This window comes from Amphiprion ocellaris, chromosome 3, assembly GCF_022539595.1.
Source record: "Amphiprion ocellaris isolate individual 3 ecotype Okinawa chromosome 3, ASM2253959v1, whole genome shotgun sequence".
Taxonomy (NCBI): domain Eukaryota; kingdom Metazoa; phylum Chordata; class Actinopteri; family Pomacentridae; genus Amphiprion; species Amphiprion ocellaris.
In genome coordinates this window covers 14,831,127-14,846,103 of record NC_072768.1, presented here as the reverse complement: position 1 = coordinate 14,846,103, position 14,977 = coordinate 14,831,127, and the positions used below count along the sequence as shown (strand labels likewise).

The following is a 14,977-nucleotide window of genomic DNA, read 5'->3' as shown; positions in this document are numbered from 1 at the left end:
GTGTTGTGTACAGAGGTTACCATGGATACTCAGTTCAAGGGCGGTACGATGAAAAGCTTGCGATCAAAGCTGTGTGAGGCTGACAAGCAGAGGAGGTGTTCAGTGTCAGTGGACAGAGGAGGATCTCTGCAGCAGGTACTGACAGAGAAAGTGTATTTAGTGCAGGCAACAGAAATCTGCTATGGTCTCGATTTGTGTACTTGTTGTTGTCTCTCACTATGACACATTTTTACCAGAACAGTGTGACAAACAAATCAGTAATAAACCATCAGCGTATCTAATGATCCTGCAGTGTTAAAACTAGTTGCTGACCATCAAGCAAGCAGTGGAAATATCAAGACACACAATCCAGGAATAGCTGCACGCTTCCAGCTGCCACCTTTGTGTAAAAATCTGTCCTGGACACATGAGCAGTCGTGTAGGGAGATGAGGTCTGCAGCCTCTCCCATACAGAGGGAAGAGATAGCTGGGATCTACAAGGACATTCCAGGATGTTTAGTCCTTCTTGCAGAAGTTCGAGTCCATTCTCTCTGACAGACCTCGACATGTGGGACACCAAATCTCGCTTCACATCCCAGGTAAGGCACAGAAAATAATATTCTTTTTTTGTAAACTTTTTTATTCATTTTGATTTTAAAACCCTACTGATCGTTTACAAATCCCAGAACGGTTTGGGCCCAGAATACATCTGTGATATGTTCAGAGAATACAAACCTAGCAGGGCCCTTAGATCCAAGGACTCGGGTCAGCTAGTCCAGGCCAGAGTCTGGACCAAACATGGAGAAGCAGCATTTAGCTGTTTTGCTGCAAACAAGTGGAACAAACTGCCAATGGAAACTAAACTTTCACCAAATGTATACACTTTTAAATCCAGGTTAAAAACATTTCTTTTCTCCTGCGCCTATGCATGAAATCTGCACAATGTCGTTTAACTATCTGCACCTCACTGTAATGCTCTTAATGTTTTATATAAAGTACTTTGAATTGTCTTGGACATCAAGGGTGCTATACAAATAAACTTGCCTTGCCTTGGCTAAACTTGGTTAATCAATAAGGAGTCACTTTAAAATGCATGTTTTTTCTTTTCAGACATCAGCATGGTGTGGTATGGCAACTGTGTCTGGATCAGGGTTTATGTCCAAAGTGAACACAAGGTGAGAGAAAATGTAATTTTTCAGCAGCAGAGACATAGTAAGAGTTATTATAAAGTATATTCTGGTTGTTGTTTGTGTTTCTGTGCATCCAGTGGCACTGGTGGCTTCAGATCGAATGAGCCAGGTCTGCGGAGGTGGCAGTCATTGTCCCATCTGGCTCCTGAGAGTCCACGATCCTTTCCTCCACCAGGGGCTGAACTAAGAGCTGCCCGAGGTGAAAGCAGCTTTAGACAGGCTGAAGCGGTGCAATGGCTGCAAGGTGCTCATGAGCGAATAGACGCTCATCTAGACAGGCTGAAGACCAGAGACACACAGCTGAGCTACAGCATCAGTTCTGCACAGCTGCTTGGCATGAAACACAAGGTGAGGAGATTTTACGGGAAGTTTTAAACGTCAAAAATGTATGATATGGCCTTTTTGGTTTGTAGGTGTTGCATTTAGCTTTCTCTGTACTTGGTGATTTTGGTTTGTTTTCCTGCCCCGAACAGGTTTTTGGTATGTGTTTCACTCACACTCAGCGTCCTCTCACATCTACTAATGTGTCACACAGCAGCTATCAGAGGTGATGAGCGCTCTTGAGCAGGAGAAGGAGGCAGCTGAATTACCCCGCTTTGAAAAGAGCCAACAGTATGGAGGGCTCCGTGAAAAGTAAGTGCAGCAGAAGACATATAAAGGAAAACGTGAATGATCAAAGAAAAGTCTGACATTCCTCAATTAAAATTCTGTCACAAGGGTCCTAAAGCTGGAGAAGGACCTGCTTCTAATGAGGTCTAGTTTGAACAACAACCAGCCAACTGAACAAGCTCCTGGCTCCAGCAGAGGATTACCAGTGGGTCAAGACTCTGACAGGCAGGTGTGTATTATATCACGAAAATACATTCATGTTGTAAATATTGCATACATTTGTATTTCTGTTGGCCAAACTTTGAAGCAGACAGTTGATCCAGAACTTTACAAGCTGAGAGAAGCTCTGAGAGAGGCTGAGACAAGAGCAAAGGCACAAGAAGAAGAGAGAAATCAGGCACTCCAACGTCTCCAGACTTCTACAGAGGTGGGTTTTAACATATGTAAGAGAACTGTACTGCTAATGTACTGCTATATTCATCTCCCTTCATAGCTACAACCTTAGCATGTATTCTTTCTCTGTGTATCTAGACACAGAAGACACTGCTTCATCAAATAGAGGAGATGAACAAGAAGCTTAGCCAGAATGTACAGAATCACTCTGAAGTGCAAGAACAGCTGAGTGAAGCCAACAACAAGATCAGCCAAGCCTGTCTGGTCAGTTGTCTGCCTGGGATCCAGTCGTTATTACACAACACATGCAATAACTGTAGATTTTGATCTGGTGGTCTATATTAGCTCGTTGCAGGTATATAAATAAAGCTGTGTATGAGAGTTAGAGTCTCTTTTCTTAGAGTAGAGAAAAGTTTATTTTTCAGCTGTATAATATTCTATGCAGCACATTTTTTGTTGCTGCCAAAACTGCTTAGTCTAGTTGTTATGGGTTGTGTGAAGACAGTTACACTCGCAGACACATTGTTATCAGATTTTTTTTTAAAACCTTCAAATACCACTCTTGGTATCACCCTCAAAAATCCAGCATTGTTTAGGGTATATTCCACTGTCCTATAGACACACAATAACTAATATTCCTCATTCTGCTCAGGAAAAAGCCATCTTATCAACTCAAGTGTTAAAGCTGGAGGACAGCATAAAGGAACTGAAGGCCAAACTGACAGCAGCTCTGTCTGACAAAGATCACCTGATCCAGGTATTATATATAGTTTTTAATGATAATTTTATTTATATCTGAAGCATCTAAAATATTGTGTTTTAGAATTATGACATTTGTGTGTGTGTGTGTGTGTGTGTGTGTGTGTGTGTGTGTGTGTGTGTGTGTGTGTGTGTGTGTGTGTGTGTGTGTGTGTGTGTGTGTGTGTGTGTGTGTGTGTGTGTCTGTGTGTCTGTGTGTGTAGGAGAAAGCAGATCTTCTCCAGAAGGCTCAGCTGCTGGAGATGCAGCTGAAGAGCATCCAACACGGTTCTGAAGGCTGTTCGCTTCATGACCGTCTGACTAATACAGAGCCTCACAACAATAAACAGGACCAAAGCTGTGTCCTGATGAACAAAGAGTCAAAAGCTCTCAGAGAGGTTGGAAGCTTTAAGTGAACATCTTTTTAATAAGGTGAGTTGTGCATTCTTAATTAATGTCCCCCTGTTATATCATTGCCTTAGGTTAATGAGAAGCTGAGAGGAGAACTTGAAATGATCAAGCAGATGCTGGAGGTATCAAAGTATGAGCTACAGGAGCTGACAGAAGAGACAATCCTGAACAACAAACAGATCACAAATCTGGAGGCAGAAGAGGAGCGAACAAAGATGAAGGAGAAATGCTGCCAGAGCAGGTGAGATAGTGATCAGGCAAATTCTGCTACAGGTAGACGTGATTTTTCCTTTTTTTTTTTTAATATCAACTTTGCATTGATACAATTAACTGTCTCTTCACTAAAACTCTCAAATTACTTCTCCGGGGAATCTGCCAGAGTGTTGGAATTAGAAAACCAGAAACTGCAGGATCAGTGCCTGCGGTTGGAGGCTGAGGTGCTTGAGAAGGAGAAGATGCTTCACCTGCAGGATGAAGAGTATCAAAAACAAGATGTAGTGAGAGTCCAGAGCATCGAGGAGCTGAAAGCCATGACGTCACACTGGACTGAAAAATGGCAAAAGGCAGCTTTGACCCTGCAGTCCACACAAGAGGAGTTACAGGAGTTAAAGAAGAGCAGCTCCAGAAATGAAGTAAGACTGTCCCTTTAGCTCTGACTTAAAGATGTTTTTAAAGCCATATTTTGTCTATCAGCTATTTTCAGAGGGTTTTATTTAATGAAAAAATCTTTAAAATATATCTACTTCTAATTTGGCAAAAAAAATTGAAAATCTATGAATATACAAAGATTGTTCAGTTCATTCATTGTTCAACTATTAGACACAGCTTCAGCTCAGCTTTTAAGTCAGTTCCCTGTGAATGTGCACTGGAGGTTTCAGGTTTCCCCACTGCAGCTGTCTAAGTTTGCCCACTGAACCACACCTGGCTTCCAGACTAGTTGTCATGTCAGAAAATTCTGCTTGTACACACACGTCTTCAAGTCAAACTGGGCACAGAGAAACTTTCCTTCCAACAGATGAACTCTGTACATACATCATTCTGCACAGGGAACTCACACAGTGAACATCCAAGTAATGTCATGCTTAAAAAAAAAAAACTCTTTAAGTGAAGGGAGTCTTCTGACATTGCATTTAGATGCACCTAAATTTAAAATGAGCAAATCAAATTTTAGCTCAATGCAACTGAAAAAACTACGAATCAATACACAGTACATACAGCTATTTTTCAATGATCGTATCCAGCCTAATTAATTACTGCCGATATCACTCATTTAGTTTTGAGTATTTTCTTATTTAAAAGAGAAAATGTGAATCTGCTTCAGCACAAAGACAATATTTACTGATAATACTGACAGAACAAGAACAGTGTTAAAAAAAAACTAGTGCTATAGAGCCTTTTGTTTTAGGCACTGAGATGATATAGTTGTTAAAGATGCTGTGCATATATAGGTATGCAACTAAACACTTACATCATACAGAAGGAATGTGACTCACTGCTGATGGAAGAGCTTGATGCCTGTAAACAGGAGCTGCAGCTGGAAAGAAGCAGGATCCAGGCACCGCTACATAAACATGAGGACAAAGGTAAAGACTAACGCACTTCTCAATAGTCTGTGGCAGCTGAAAATATCCTTAAAAAGTTCACTGTTCAAGTGTCCAGCTTTCATGAATAAGTGTTGTTTTATTGATTAAACACAAGGGGGCATAAAATTGCAGCGACTTTGTTTTTGTAGGTGGTGAAGCTGTGCAGACTCAGGATAAACAGACATGGACAGAGTGAGTGGATTTTGATGAGATTTTCATTTTCGAAATGCAATGTCAACAAACGCTCCAAATGAAATTCTGTGGTCTGCCTCTTCGCCCTGGTCTCTGTTTATCAGCTTATCAGAATCCTCTTTGTCGTGGGAGTCACCATGGGACACCCAGATGTGCCAGAACACATCCCCTCAGGTAACAGGATGAATAGAGAAGGCGCACAGCATGCAATGAAGTGTTTTTTTTTTTTAAAGTAAATGTGTATGTCAAGTAAGTATTTTAAGCAATAATATTTACTTGAATAGTGGCAGTGGTCTTCTATGATTTATAGGCATGTATACAAAACAGAGAGGTTCAAAGGCTGAAGCAAAAACTTGCAGACAGAGAGAAGGACCTCAGCGAAAAGTAAGATTTATTTCTCATTAGAATGATGAACAACAACTTGCTTCAAAGGCTGCAACAGGTTTACTGCTTATTGTTGCAGAGAGCATGCTTTAAAGACTCTAGAGAGGCTGAGAGAGATGGAAAAAACTGAGGCTCATATCAAGATTTCTGCTCTGGAACACAAGGTACAGGCACTAAAACCTGATCACATTATGAATCAACGCATATTTAAGCACGTGTGAAGCAGCAGATATGTTCTCCTGACTTTATCATTTCTGTTTCCCATCACAGCTGATGAAAAATATGTCTGAAGATGGTCAAGATGATGTGAGCCTCCAAGCTGACGTCTCGAACACTGACTCTCTATGTGTCCAGCCAGCTGGTATGAGTCTGCCTTTAGAGGAAGGTACTGAGGAGAACGCATCTTTAAAGCTCTTGTTTTTTGCATATGTTTTCAGAGAGCAGGAGGACAGAGAAGCAGCTGCAGCAGGAGGAATCGCTGGCAGTCCAGAAGATTCAAACTCTCAGGCAGCTTTACCCGGTACAGTTCATAAACGCAACACACTTGCAAAGCCTCCTGCGTTGTAGAATATAAATGACACACAGTTTGTCTGCAGGTTAAAGATGAGAAACCATCTGTTGAAGGCAGGAAGGATAAAGCTGTCTGTCTGGTTAATCTAGAGGCGGACCAGCAAAGGAGAATGGTCACTGAGCAGGTAGTGCATGATGCCAACATGATTTCAGTTCCCTTTTTTGTACCCATGGAAGCAGCTCTAGGGATGGTGATGTCAGTCTGTCAGGCCAGTGCTGTAGTTCTTACTGAAATATTTCAACATACTTTGTCTGTACAGCTGTATGATTTTAACCCTCATGTCGTCCTGCGGGTCAAAACTGACCCATTTTAAAGTTTGAAAATGTGGGAAAAATATGTATTTTCACAGTGAAACTTCTGATTTCCACATTTTCAACATTTCTGGTAAATCTTTGAACATTTTTTGGTGGGAAAAAAAGAAATGTTAAAGATGTTTCTTAAAAACATTCACAAAAAAATCAACCAAAATCCAGCGAATTTCGCTGGATTTTGGTTGATTTTTTTGTGAATGTTCTTAAAGAAAATATTAGAAGTTTTACTGATATATATGTGATCACTTTAGATATTTTTAGGATTTTTTTGGAAGATTTTTGCTAATTTTTTGAAAATATTTATAAGAATTTTCTTGCCAATTTTTTTTTTAATATTTATAAATAAATATATAAATATTTTCTTCCTGAAGGTTTTGCAAATTTTCAGAAATTTGGGAATTTTTTTGCTGAATTTTTGAATTTTTTTCAGACAGAGAAACAATATTTTTTGGGTGCCCATAAGTGAAGACAACTGGCGGGTTAAACAGACTTTCATAGTTCACAAACAATGAATCCTGCAATAGACATTTGAGTTGACATTAGTCTTTTTCAGTAAAATTTCTCAACAAATGTTGCATCGGTTGGCATGAAATTTTGCTCAGTTTCACAGTGAATTAACCGTAACAACTCTGACTTTCCTCGGACTTTTCATCAGGTCAAGATTTTAATTCATCCGATGCTTAACCTTATGATCAACTATTCCATCAACATCCTAACAACGTGTTGTGTTTTGTGCTAATGAATAAATGCTGGCATGTTCACACATTAAACTAAGAAGGTGACAAAGGTGAACTTCACATTATGAACATCCTCACATTACTATTGTCAGTGTGAGCATGTTAGCGTTCTGATGACAGCATGTAGCTATAAGCTCCACGGAGACTAATTACAGCCTCATAAGATTTGTAAATGACAACAAGTCTAATTGGCCGAATATCTCACTGTGCCCGTAGTTAAAGACCTTGTTTCAGGAGCGAGAAGGAAAGGAGGGAGGAAAAGTTGGCAACACATCAGCAGCAGCTCAGACTGGAGCCTCCTCACCTCAAGACAGAGCTTCAACTTCTAAGGTTGTTAGGGTAAGAGGTCTTAGCAATTAAAAATAATAAGAATCCTGACTGACATTACACTCCCATCCATGGAACATGGAGAAACAACGCAACATGTGTTTCATGTTTTCTTTCAGCCTGCAGCGAACAGGAGAACCTGGCAGCAGTGCTCAGGTTTGATGCCCGTGTTCGAGGAGGATGAAGAGAGCAGTGACTGTGCAGGAGACGAGGAGGCAGCAGAAGAAGCTGATGCAGAGGAAAGCCTCCCCAGCCAGAAACACCAGGTTATAAATGCTTTTAAGTGTTACCAAAATCCATAAAAGATCACCCTAAACATGCATGCTGGAGTCCAGTTCATCCACATCAACCGTTGGCCGTCAGTCTTACTGATAGGAACACCAAGACTTCAGTCAACTCAAAAGATCATCTCCCCTGTATACCGGCCAAGATCTATCATAAATGACGTAGTAGCATCTGCAACTGGTTCAGCTTAAAATGATTAGCAGCATAACTGTGACATGCAGATTATCTCATGAAATTAAGAGAACTAACCCCGCTTTCATTCCGTATACACACACATATGTGCAGACTGCACTAATCCCAGCTTCTGGTTTAATCAAAGAGCATCCAGTAGATGGGGAGGGGTGTCAGTCTGGCTGTGTAACTGCTTAAACATCTATGTGAAACACATTTCAGCAATAGTCTTAGATATGATTCTGACTTTGTAACTAATCGGATATGAAGCTGAGAAGTGAAGTGCTTTGTTGGACACATCTGACTCAACCATCAGAGGACAGGAATGAGCTATAGTATATTACTGTCTTATACTGAAGGTCTTTGACTGCACCAGTATCACAAGGAAAACCAATAGCCAGTGATCAGTAGCATCCAGACTGTAGCATTTGAATTTAAAATGACATTAATGTTGTGCTATTTTGGCCACTGTTAGGAAGGATAGACAAAACTGAACTGAGATAGTATTTATAAATGAACTCAATGTATTGAAAAAAAAGCATCCAGTTGCAAAACTACAGTACTACATGGCTAAGTGAGACCTACATCACACAGTAGCAAATATCAAGTCAGAGATCTGAAGCTGTTCTTTCCTCTGTCAGATGTCAGCTATGACTGCAGAAATCAGCAATCTGAAGGAAAAAAAAGACAGTCTTCTGCAAGGTGAATTTCAAAAGAATGTCATCAGTAGTGTAGATTGGTCTGTGCTGTGAGCTGTGGTTATAGTTTGAGAAGACTCTGGGATCGCTTTCTTTCTCTCAAACAGGGACATTTCCACAAATGGTGATGCCTTAATAAACTAACAAATATGGAGCATGTTATTTAATGAAAATTTCTGCTTTTATAAATACTGATAATCATCATGGAAGGAGAAGCCCCTGGTTTGATTCATTTTTCCTTCTTAATCTTAATTTGCTTCCTATCTTCTGTATGTACAGAATACTTGATAGTTTTGCCACTTGGAAATGTGATCAATGTTCTAATTGTTTTTGCTCGTTTTGATGAAGCTTTAAGGTTCAAGCAGCCAATCCAGAAGACTGCAGAAAAAGCACCAGACCAGTCTTCTTGCTATTCAGATGAGTGTGACCTGCAGTGGAGGCAGATGCCTCCCCTCTATCCTGATGGACTATTCCTGGCTGAGGTTGTTGATATCTGCAGCCCCGATGAAGATGAAGAGGAGGTCAGGGTGTTAAATAATGAGTTGCGTGAAGACTCTTCAGCTGGATATAAATAAATCTTTACACAAACTGGTCATTACAGAGAGCTGCACCTGCCAGATGTGTGACTGTTAGTTTATAACATGCTTTTTCACTCAAATTAATCACAATGACTAATTTACTTGCATATGCTTTTGAACCTTGAAAAAAAAAAGCCTGTGATGTTTTGGAAGTCAATCTAACTGAAAATTATTAAATGAAGTCAAACACAACAGCAGCCATTTATACTTCAAACATGATATTAATAAATGCAACCAAGCTACCCGAGGTAAAACTGTGTTTTATTCATATAAATAATATGGTTCCTCACATCATTTTAAAGAACAAGACATTTTAAGTGTATCTTTTGAGAACTGTGAAATTAAAGATGTACAAGAGGGTATAAAAACTGCATTTTTGTGTGCAGCATATTGCTCACTCATTAAATGAATGGCAAAGGGTATTTTAGTCACAATAAATCGTCAGTATTTCTGGATTAAGACCCCATGTGTTAAGCTCAGTTCAGTCACCTTCATGCTTATACTTTTTTTGTTTTACTAAAATACTAAATAGTTACAAGAGATGACTGATAATTCCTTCAGTCATTTAAAAAGTCATCTGGTGCACTTTAAATAGACAAATTCAGTGGCTGTTACATTGCAATAAGGCCATGTTTAAAGATTTGATTTCTCATACAATCAGTTCATGTATCTCAACATCAGCTTCACGTCACACCTCATTCTGGATGCCTCAGTGAGCTCGACAGTACATCTGCTCCACTGTTAGTTTTTTTGAGGACGTGTGTCAGATCTCTACAGCAGTTCTGGCTGAACGGTGTGCCAGCGAGCATGCTCCACCTTCCAGTTGCATACGTCCCTCCAGTGAGCTCGTCCTGCATCTGCAGTCGCTGCTCCGATGAGGACTCGACCCACAACTTTGCGCTCTGACAGGACCTGAATCTGTCCCATTACAAAAGAGAAGTGTTGAGTTATGTTGTATTTACTTGACATGGTAGTTAAAGTGCAAATAAAATGCAGTTATTCATGTTTGTTTACATGACTAATAATCAGGAAATAGAATCCTGATCTGGTATTTTAGCTTCCACAGCAGTAGTTACCTGCATGACGAGGAACTCAAGTAATAAGGGCAGCTGACTGATGTCTCCTGGAGGCAGGTCAAACAGGAAAGAAGTATTCCACACAGTGCTGGACTCTTCTTTAGTTTCTCTGCTGCTGATCAAAACTCCATCATGGTGAAGATTAATCACCACCTGGTAATCTGTACACAGATACACAAACCTTATTATGTACAAAAAACCCTACAAATTAAGAATTAAATATGAAGACTAAGATTAAAATGGGAACTGGGAAGAAATTCCTTTCATAGTTCTTACAGATCAATAGAATTAGAAACAATAATTACCAGGACAACATTATGTGACCATATGACAATGTCAAACCTTACTTGTGCAGACACCGCACAAAGACAAAAAATATGTTTTTGGTTGTTTTTCTGTTTCAAAGCTTTTTTTTCCTGCTGTTTAAGTACACTCTGTCCCACTGCCATTAACAAATCAGATGTTTTTTTTTTTTTATGATTTATGTCTAAAAGTTGCCTAGCAAAGGTTGTAATCATTTCATAAATTTGATAACACAAGTCTGATAAAACACAAACTACTCAACTGTTGTATGTTGTCTCAGTATTCATGAGGAAATACTTTCAGGATCGGATATAAAACAAAAAGAGATTATCCAAGTCGTGCTTATGCGACATACTGTCCATGAAACAGATATCATAAAATCTAATGGCTCCACATACAGGATGTGCTCGTCTGCAATAAAAATAATGCCTAGACGGGCTAATGCAAACAAAGATTAGATCTGTCAGATCAGAGCTGCAGTGGAGATTGGAACATTTCCTGAGGATTGTGAATAGTGAAGGATTAAACCACAATGTCATTAAAAAGAGGGATGATCTCCTGCTGCATTCGGGCTCTGTAAGACATCCTTTAATCCCCTAAACATTAAAAGCAAACATAGGGAATTACTTTACCTCTGCCCCTGAAATGCAAAAGATAGTTCTAACCACGCATGCTTACATAATGCAGCCATGTATGTCAAACACACATTTTGTCAATTTCAAGTGGCATCAGGCTCTACCTGCAGCTGTCGGCATGGGAGCGAGGCTGTCGAGGTTATCACCTCTGAGGACTGTAGCTTTGACCCGGTGAGTCAGAGACTGATACTGCAGCAAAATGAAGATCTGCGGAGGACAGCTAAGCCCCTTACATGTCAGTGCATCCTGGGAGATCAGACTCTGCAGCAAAAGGGTAAAAGTTCACAGAGCAGAGAGGGAAATCACATTCAGCAGGAAACGCAACATGCACAACAGAAATCAAGCATCATCAGACAAAACAAAAACTCAAAGTATGGCTAACTTTCTCCTAACTTTCGCTTTTTTCAATTAATATCTTCAACTGATCGAATACCTCCGGGTTTTCTGCATATTATTATGCTACAAATAGTGCTCAGATGTTCATTCTTCACTTTGGAATCTGCATTTTCCAAGTTAAATGTTCTCAAGAGAGAGGTTAAAGTGAACCCAAGGTCTTCCTTAAAAATAAGTCTGACCAGATGTCAAACATATACACACACTCCACTACCTGATTTATTTTCTCTTTGTTTGGATGAAGCTCTTTGGTGAAGTGAAATGGACGCTCTGGCCTCCAGTCTCTTCCTTCACACTCGGCCTCCACTTCACCCAGAGCGGTGCCTCTCAGGCTCTGTGGCTCCCGTGCATAAACAGCTATTCTCAGGACACACTTCTGGAGCTCCTTCACAGACCTCACCTTCAGCAGCAGCACCAGGCTGTGGGCTTCAGGGCTGAAGCTGCTCTGGACAGAGGCCTGTATGGGGCAGGGGTACAGAGGCGGCAGGCAGCCCAGCAGAGAAACATCCTCCAGCCTGTAAGGCGTCCCAGTGAGGTTGAGGACAGTGACTACCAGGGCTTGCTGCTCTGAAGAAAAGGCCATAGTGAAATGGAGATAAGGTTTTGATAATATTGGCTCCTTGCAGCTTGCACTTGAGCCATAGTTCAGCAGAGCCAGTGGGATTGGTTTTTCAGGCATAGAAGGAGAAACAGCACCAGGGCTGGTGAGTCTGCTGTGTTCACTGTAAGATACAGTATCATCAGTCACAGTGCAGCGCCTCTGAAGAGCCTTTCGTGTTCTAGCCAACAACCCCAGTTTGGGAAATGAAGGTAGGGAAGCATGGCCAGGGTCTATGGGTTTATAAAGAGGTGACGTTAGCAATGGGGTGCTGAGGCGACGAAAGGAAAAAACAGACTTTGATTGCTCCCTTTGCTCAGAGGCAGCTTGATTAGATAATGGCAGAGAGGTAAATTCACCGTCCGAAGGGGCAGGACTGGTGAACGTGGATGGGTACTCCAACACATCTCCGTCCAGCTCCTCGTACTGCTGCCTGGATGATGCTGCTGCCGAGGCAGGTTGGTTCTGGGACAAGGTCACAGGTTCAGCAGGAGCTTCTGACGTCACAGGAGCTTTGTCTGCCGGTAGACAAATATTACTGCTCCTCCAACACATAATACATCCCAGGATCAAACTCAGACAAAAGACAATCAGTCCAACCAAAAGAAGAATCTGGAGGTGAACTGTAGACACAAGAGAAAATAATAAGTTCTGTCAGACAACATCACGCAGTTCATGTACTACTTTGACCCATTTGCAACTAAACATTGGCCAAATGTCTCATATCAAAGCAGGAATAAATGACTGGATTACACTGTAAGACAACACTGATTTGCTCATGTGTACACTTAGGAAAAAATGGTGGCTGAAATCATTCCTCCTGTCAATATTGATCACAAAGATGCATCTTCCTAATCTGATTTCCAAGAGAGGAGATGTATAATTTTTGATCTTGGGAAAAATGCAGCATAAACCAAGTCAGGAGTTGAACTTAGTCAAAACAAGAGATCATCTTTCAGACTAATTCCCTGTTTTACCCTGAATGTCTTTGTCAAGCTGGTGAGGCGTGATAGTAACACAAAGAGTGATTATTGTACCAGAATTACAATACTCTGGATTTAATGAAGTTACACCGATGACACATGGTATTAGCTTTAGTTTCACGCATTTTTGAACAGAGTGAAGACTTACAAGGGAATTATGTCAGGATAAGATTGCTGGATGAGTGTTTACAGCAACCAGTAACTCTTAATATAGATTTGTAAACGTGAAAGAATGGAATCTATTCCTTTACCTTCTAACTGTTTGGTGAAGAGGACCTGCACCAGGAGCCAGAAGAAGAGGATGACCATGATGACCTCGATCATTCCCTTGCAGCAGAAGAGCAGCACAGACTGCCAGAGAGGCTGGCCTGGGTACTCCTCATCATGGTAAGGCATGGTGTCAACCGTATGCTGAAGGTTTGTTAGAGGCTATTTTAAATCATCCACGGGTAGAAGCCCAGAGGTCCCAGTCTAGACGATCATTTGCTTGATTTGTGAAAAAGCATTTTTGTTTTCAGTCCTGGAGGTATCTACCCACATATGTCTGCTTCAGAGGATCCACCAAAACCATAATTTTGGAGTTCATAAGCCACAAAAACATTTGTAATGTTCTGCAATAAAACATGTTGGTTATTCAGATTACATAATTTTGGTGTGAGGCACAAAAAAAGTTAAAAAATGTCCCTCGCATAGGATGGGGTTTGTTCCAGAAGTTGTTGTCCAGCAGTTCTCTGCAGCTGTGGATCGATTTTCCTGTTCAATGCTGTAAAATGCTCATACTTTCCAGACTGTCTTCATGCAGAACAATCCAGTCCCGGGACGGTGATCCCCTCATCTGCTGAGTGACTTGACTAGTATTACTACTCACTAGTGGGTGGGGACTGTGGGCGGAGATATCCAGCTCATAATACCTCTGTAGCATCTTTCTTCTTCAGTGTTCCAGATGCCACTGTAGGATAACTATCCATCACTAAATCCTGCAGCCCATCCCCCACCCTCATCCCCTCACCCATGAGCTCATGTCTCCATTAGTATTGACACTGTTATAGGTCTATGAATCATTGCTCCAGACAGACTCTTTCTGCACTTTCTCCTCCATATGCAATATGGAGATTTAGACTTAATGAACCATGTCTGATGATACTTATCATAAAAAAGGACAATACATAAATCTGGTTTGTGAAAATGCAACAATTAGTAGAAATCATAGTGTGATTTTTTTTTACTTGCACAAACAAGTTATCTTGTGTGCACAAGATAACTTGTTCCCCCATGATTATTATCTTTTTTTGTGTGCACCAGACAATAATTTTGTACATACAAGATATTATCTTGGTTACACAAGATAAAAAAAACCATAAATCATCTTTTAGGACCTCAGGGGCACCATAGAATGCTACCCCCATATGGCCACTGGCTTAAATGCCACTTACTTTATTGGTGTGATGTAAGAGTAACGATAATAGACTAATTCAAATACAAGTAAAAATCTTGAGAATATTACTTGTGAAATGTGTGTGAGTATTATCAGTAAAATCTACTTAAATTCCCTCTCCGTCAATAATTAAGGTTTTTCTGTGAAAATAATCCCTTCCTGCTCTACAACGGCTTAGACGAAATTCTATGGAGAGATGTGCTTGGTGTGCAACAACATTTAGATGGGTGCTAAGTGTCAACGTAAATGTCTCATGAATGCAGCAGCCAAGGTTTCCCAGCAAAACATTCTTTTGTAGCAAGAAGATCAATTTTATTCTGTCAGTGATTTTCATGTTGCGGCCGATTAGTGTGTATATATATATGGGGTTATTATTACTACTAATGCAATGATGTGC

At 40.5% G+C, this 14,977-nt stretch overlaps 2 protein-coding genes across 5 annotated transcripts; one reads left to right on the top strand and one right to left on the bottom strand.

The window, feature by feature from the left end:
- The first annotated feature begins 93 nt into the window (after window positions 1-93).
- On the top strand, window positions 94-9,316 carry LOC118469496 (centrosomal protein of 128 kDa). Of its 4 annotated transcripts, none has more exons than XM_055006931.1 (23): window positions 94-578; window positions 1,090-1,154; window positions 1,247-1,517; window positions 1,708-1,802; window positions 1,887-2,007; window positions 2,089-2,205; window positions 2,310-2,435; window positions 2,824-2,928; window positions 3,134-3,307; window positions 3,392-3,561; window positions 3,700-3,952; window positions 4,798-4,903; window positions 5,053-5,095; window positions 5,200-5,269; window positions 5,406-5,479; window positions 5,559-5,643; window positions 5,750-5,840; window positions 5,917-5,999; window positions 6,076-6,174; window positions 7,315-7,437; window positions 7,545-7,691; window positions 8,523-8,583; window positions 8,928-9,316. In XM_055006931.1, exons 1-23 carry the CDS (start codon window positions 492-494, stop codon window positions 9,152-9,154), a joined length of 2,793 nt encoding a protein of 930 aa, XP_054862906.1. In that variant the 5' UTR covers window positions 94-491; the 3' UTR covers window positions 9,155-9,316. The 4 variants fall into 4 exon arrangements, with proteins under 4 accessions (XP_054862906.1, XP_054862907.1, XP_035798516.2 ...); XM_055006932.1 differs by having other exon boundaries at window positions 1,705-1,802; window positions 4,846-4,903; XM_035942623.2 differs by having other exon boundaries at window positions 1,705-1,802.
- An 81-nt stretch (window positions 9,317-9,397) lies between these two features.
- On the bottom strand, window positions 9,398-13,968 carry syt18b (synaptotagmin XVIIIb). Its single transcript, XM_035942625.2, has 5 exons — window positions 13,397-13,968; window positions 11,779-12,785; window positions 11,276-11,432; window positions 10,234-10,394; window positions 9,398-10,075 (listed from the first exon to the last, which is right to left on the bottom strand). The coding sequence occupies exons 1-5, from the start codon at window positions 13,539-13,541 to the stop codon at window positions 9,929-9,931; spliced, it is 1,617 nt and encodes a 538-aa protein (XP_035798518.2). The 5' UTR covers window positions 13,542-13,968; the 3' UTR covers window positions 9,398-9,928.
- Between the last annotated feature and the right edge of the window lie 1,009 nt (window positions 13,969-14,977).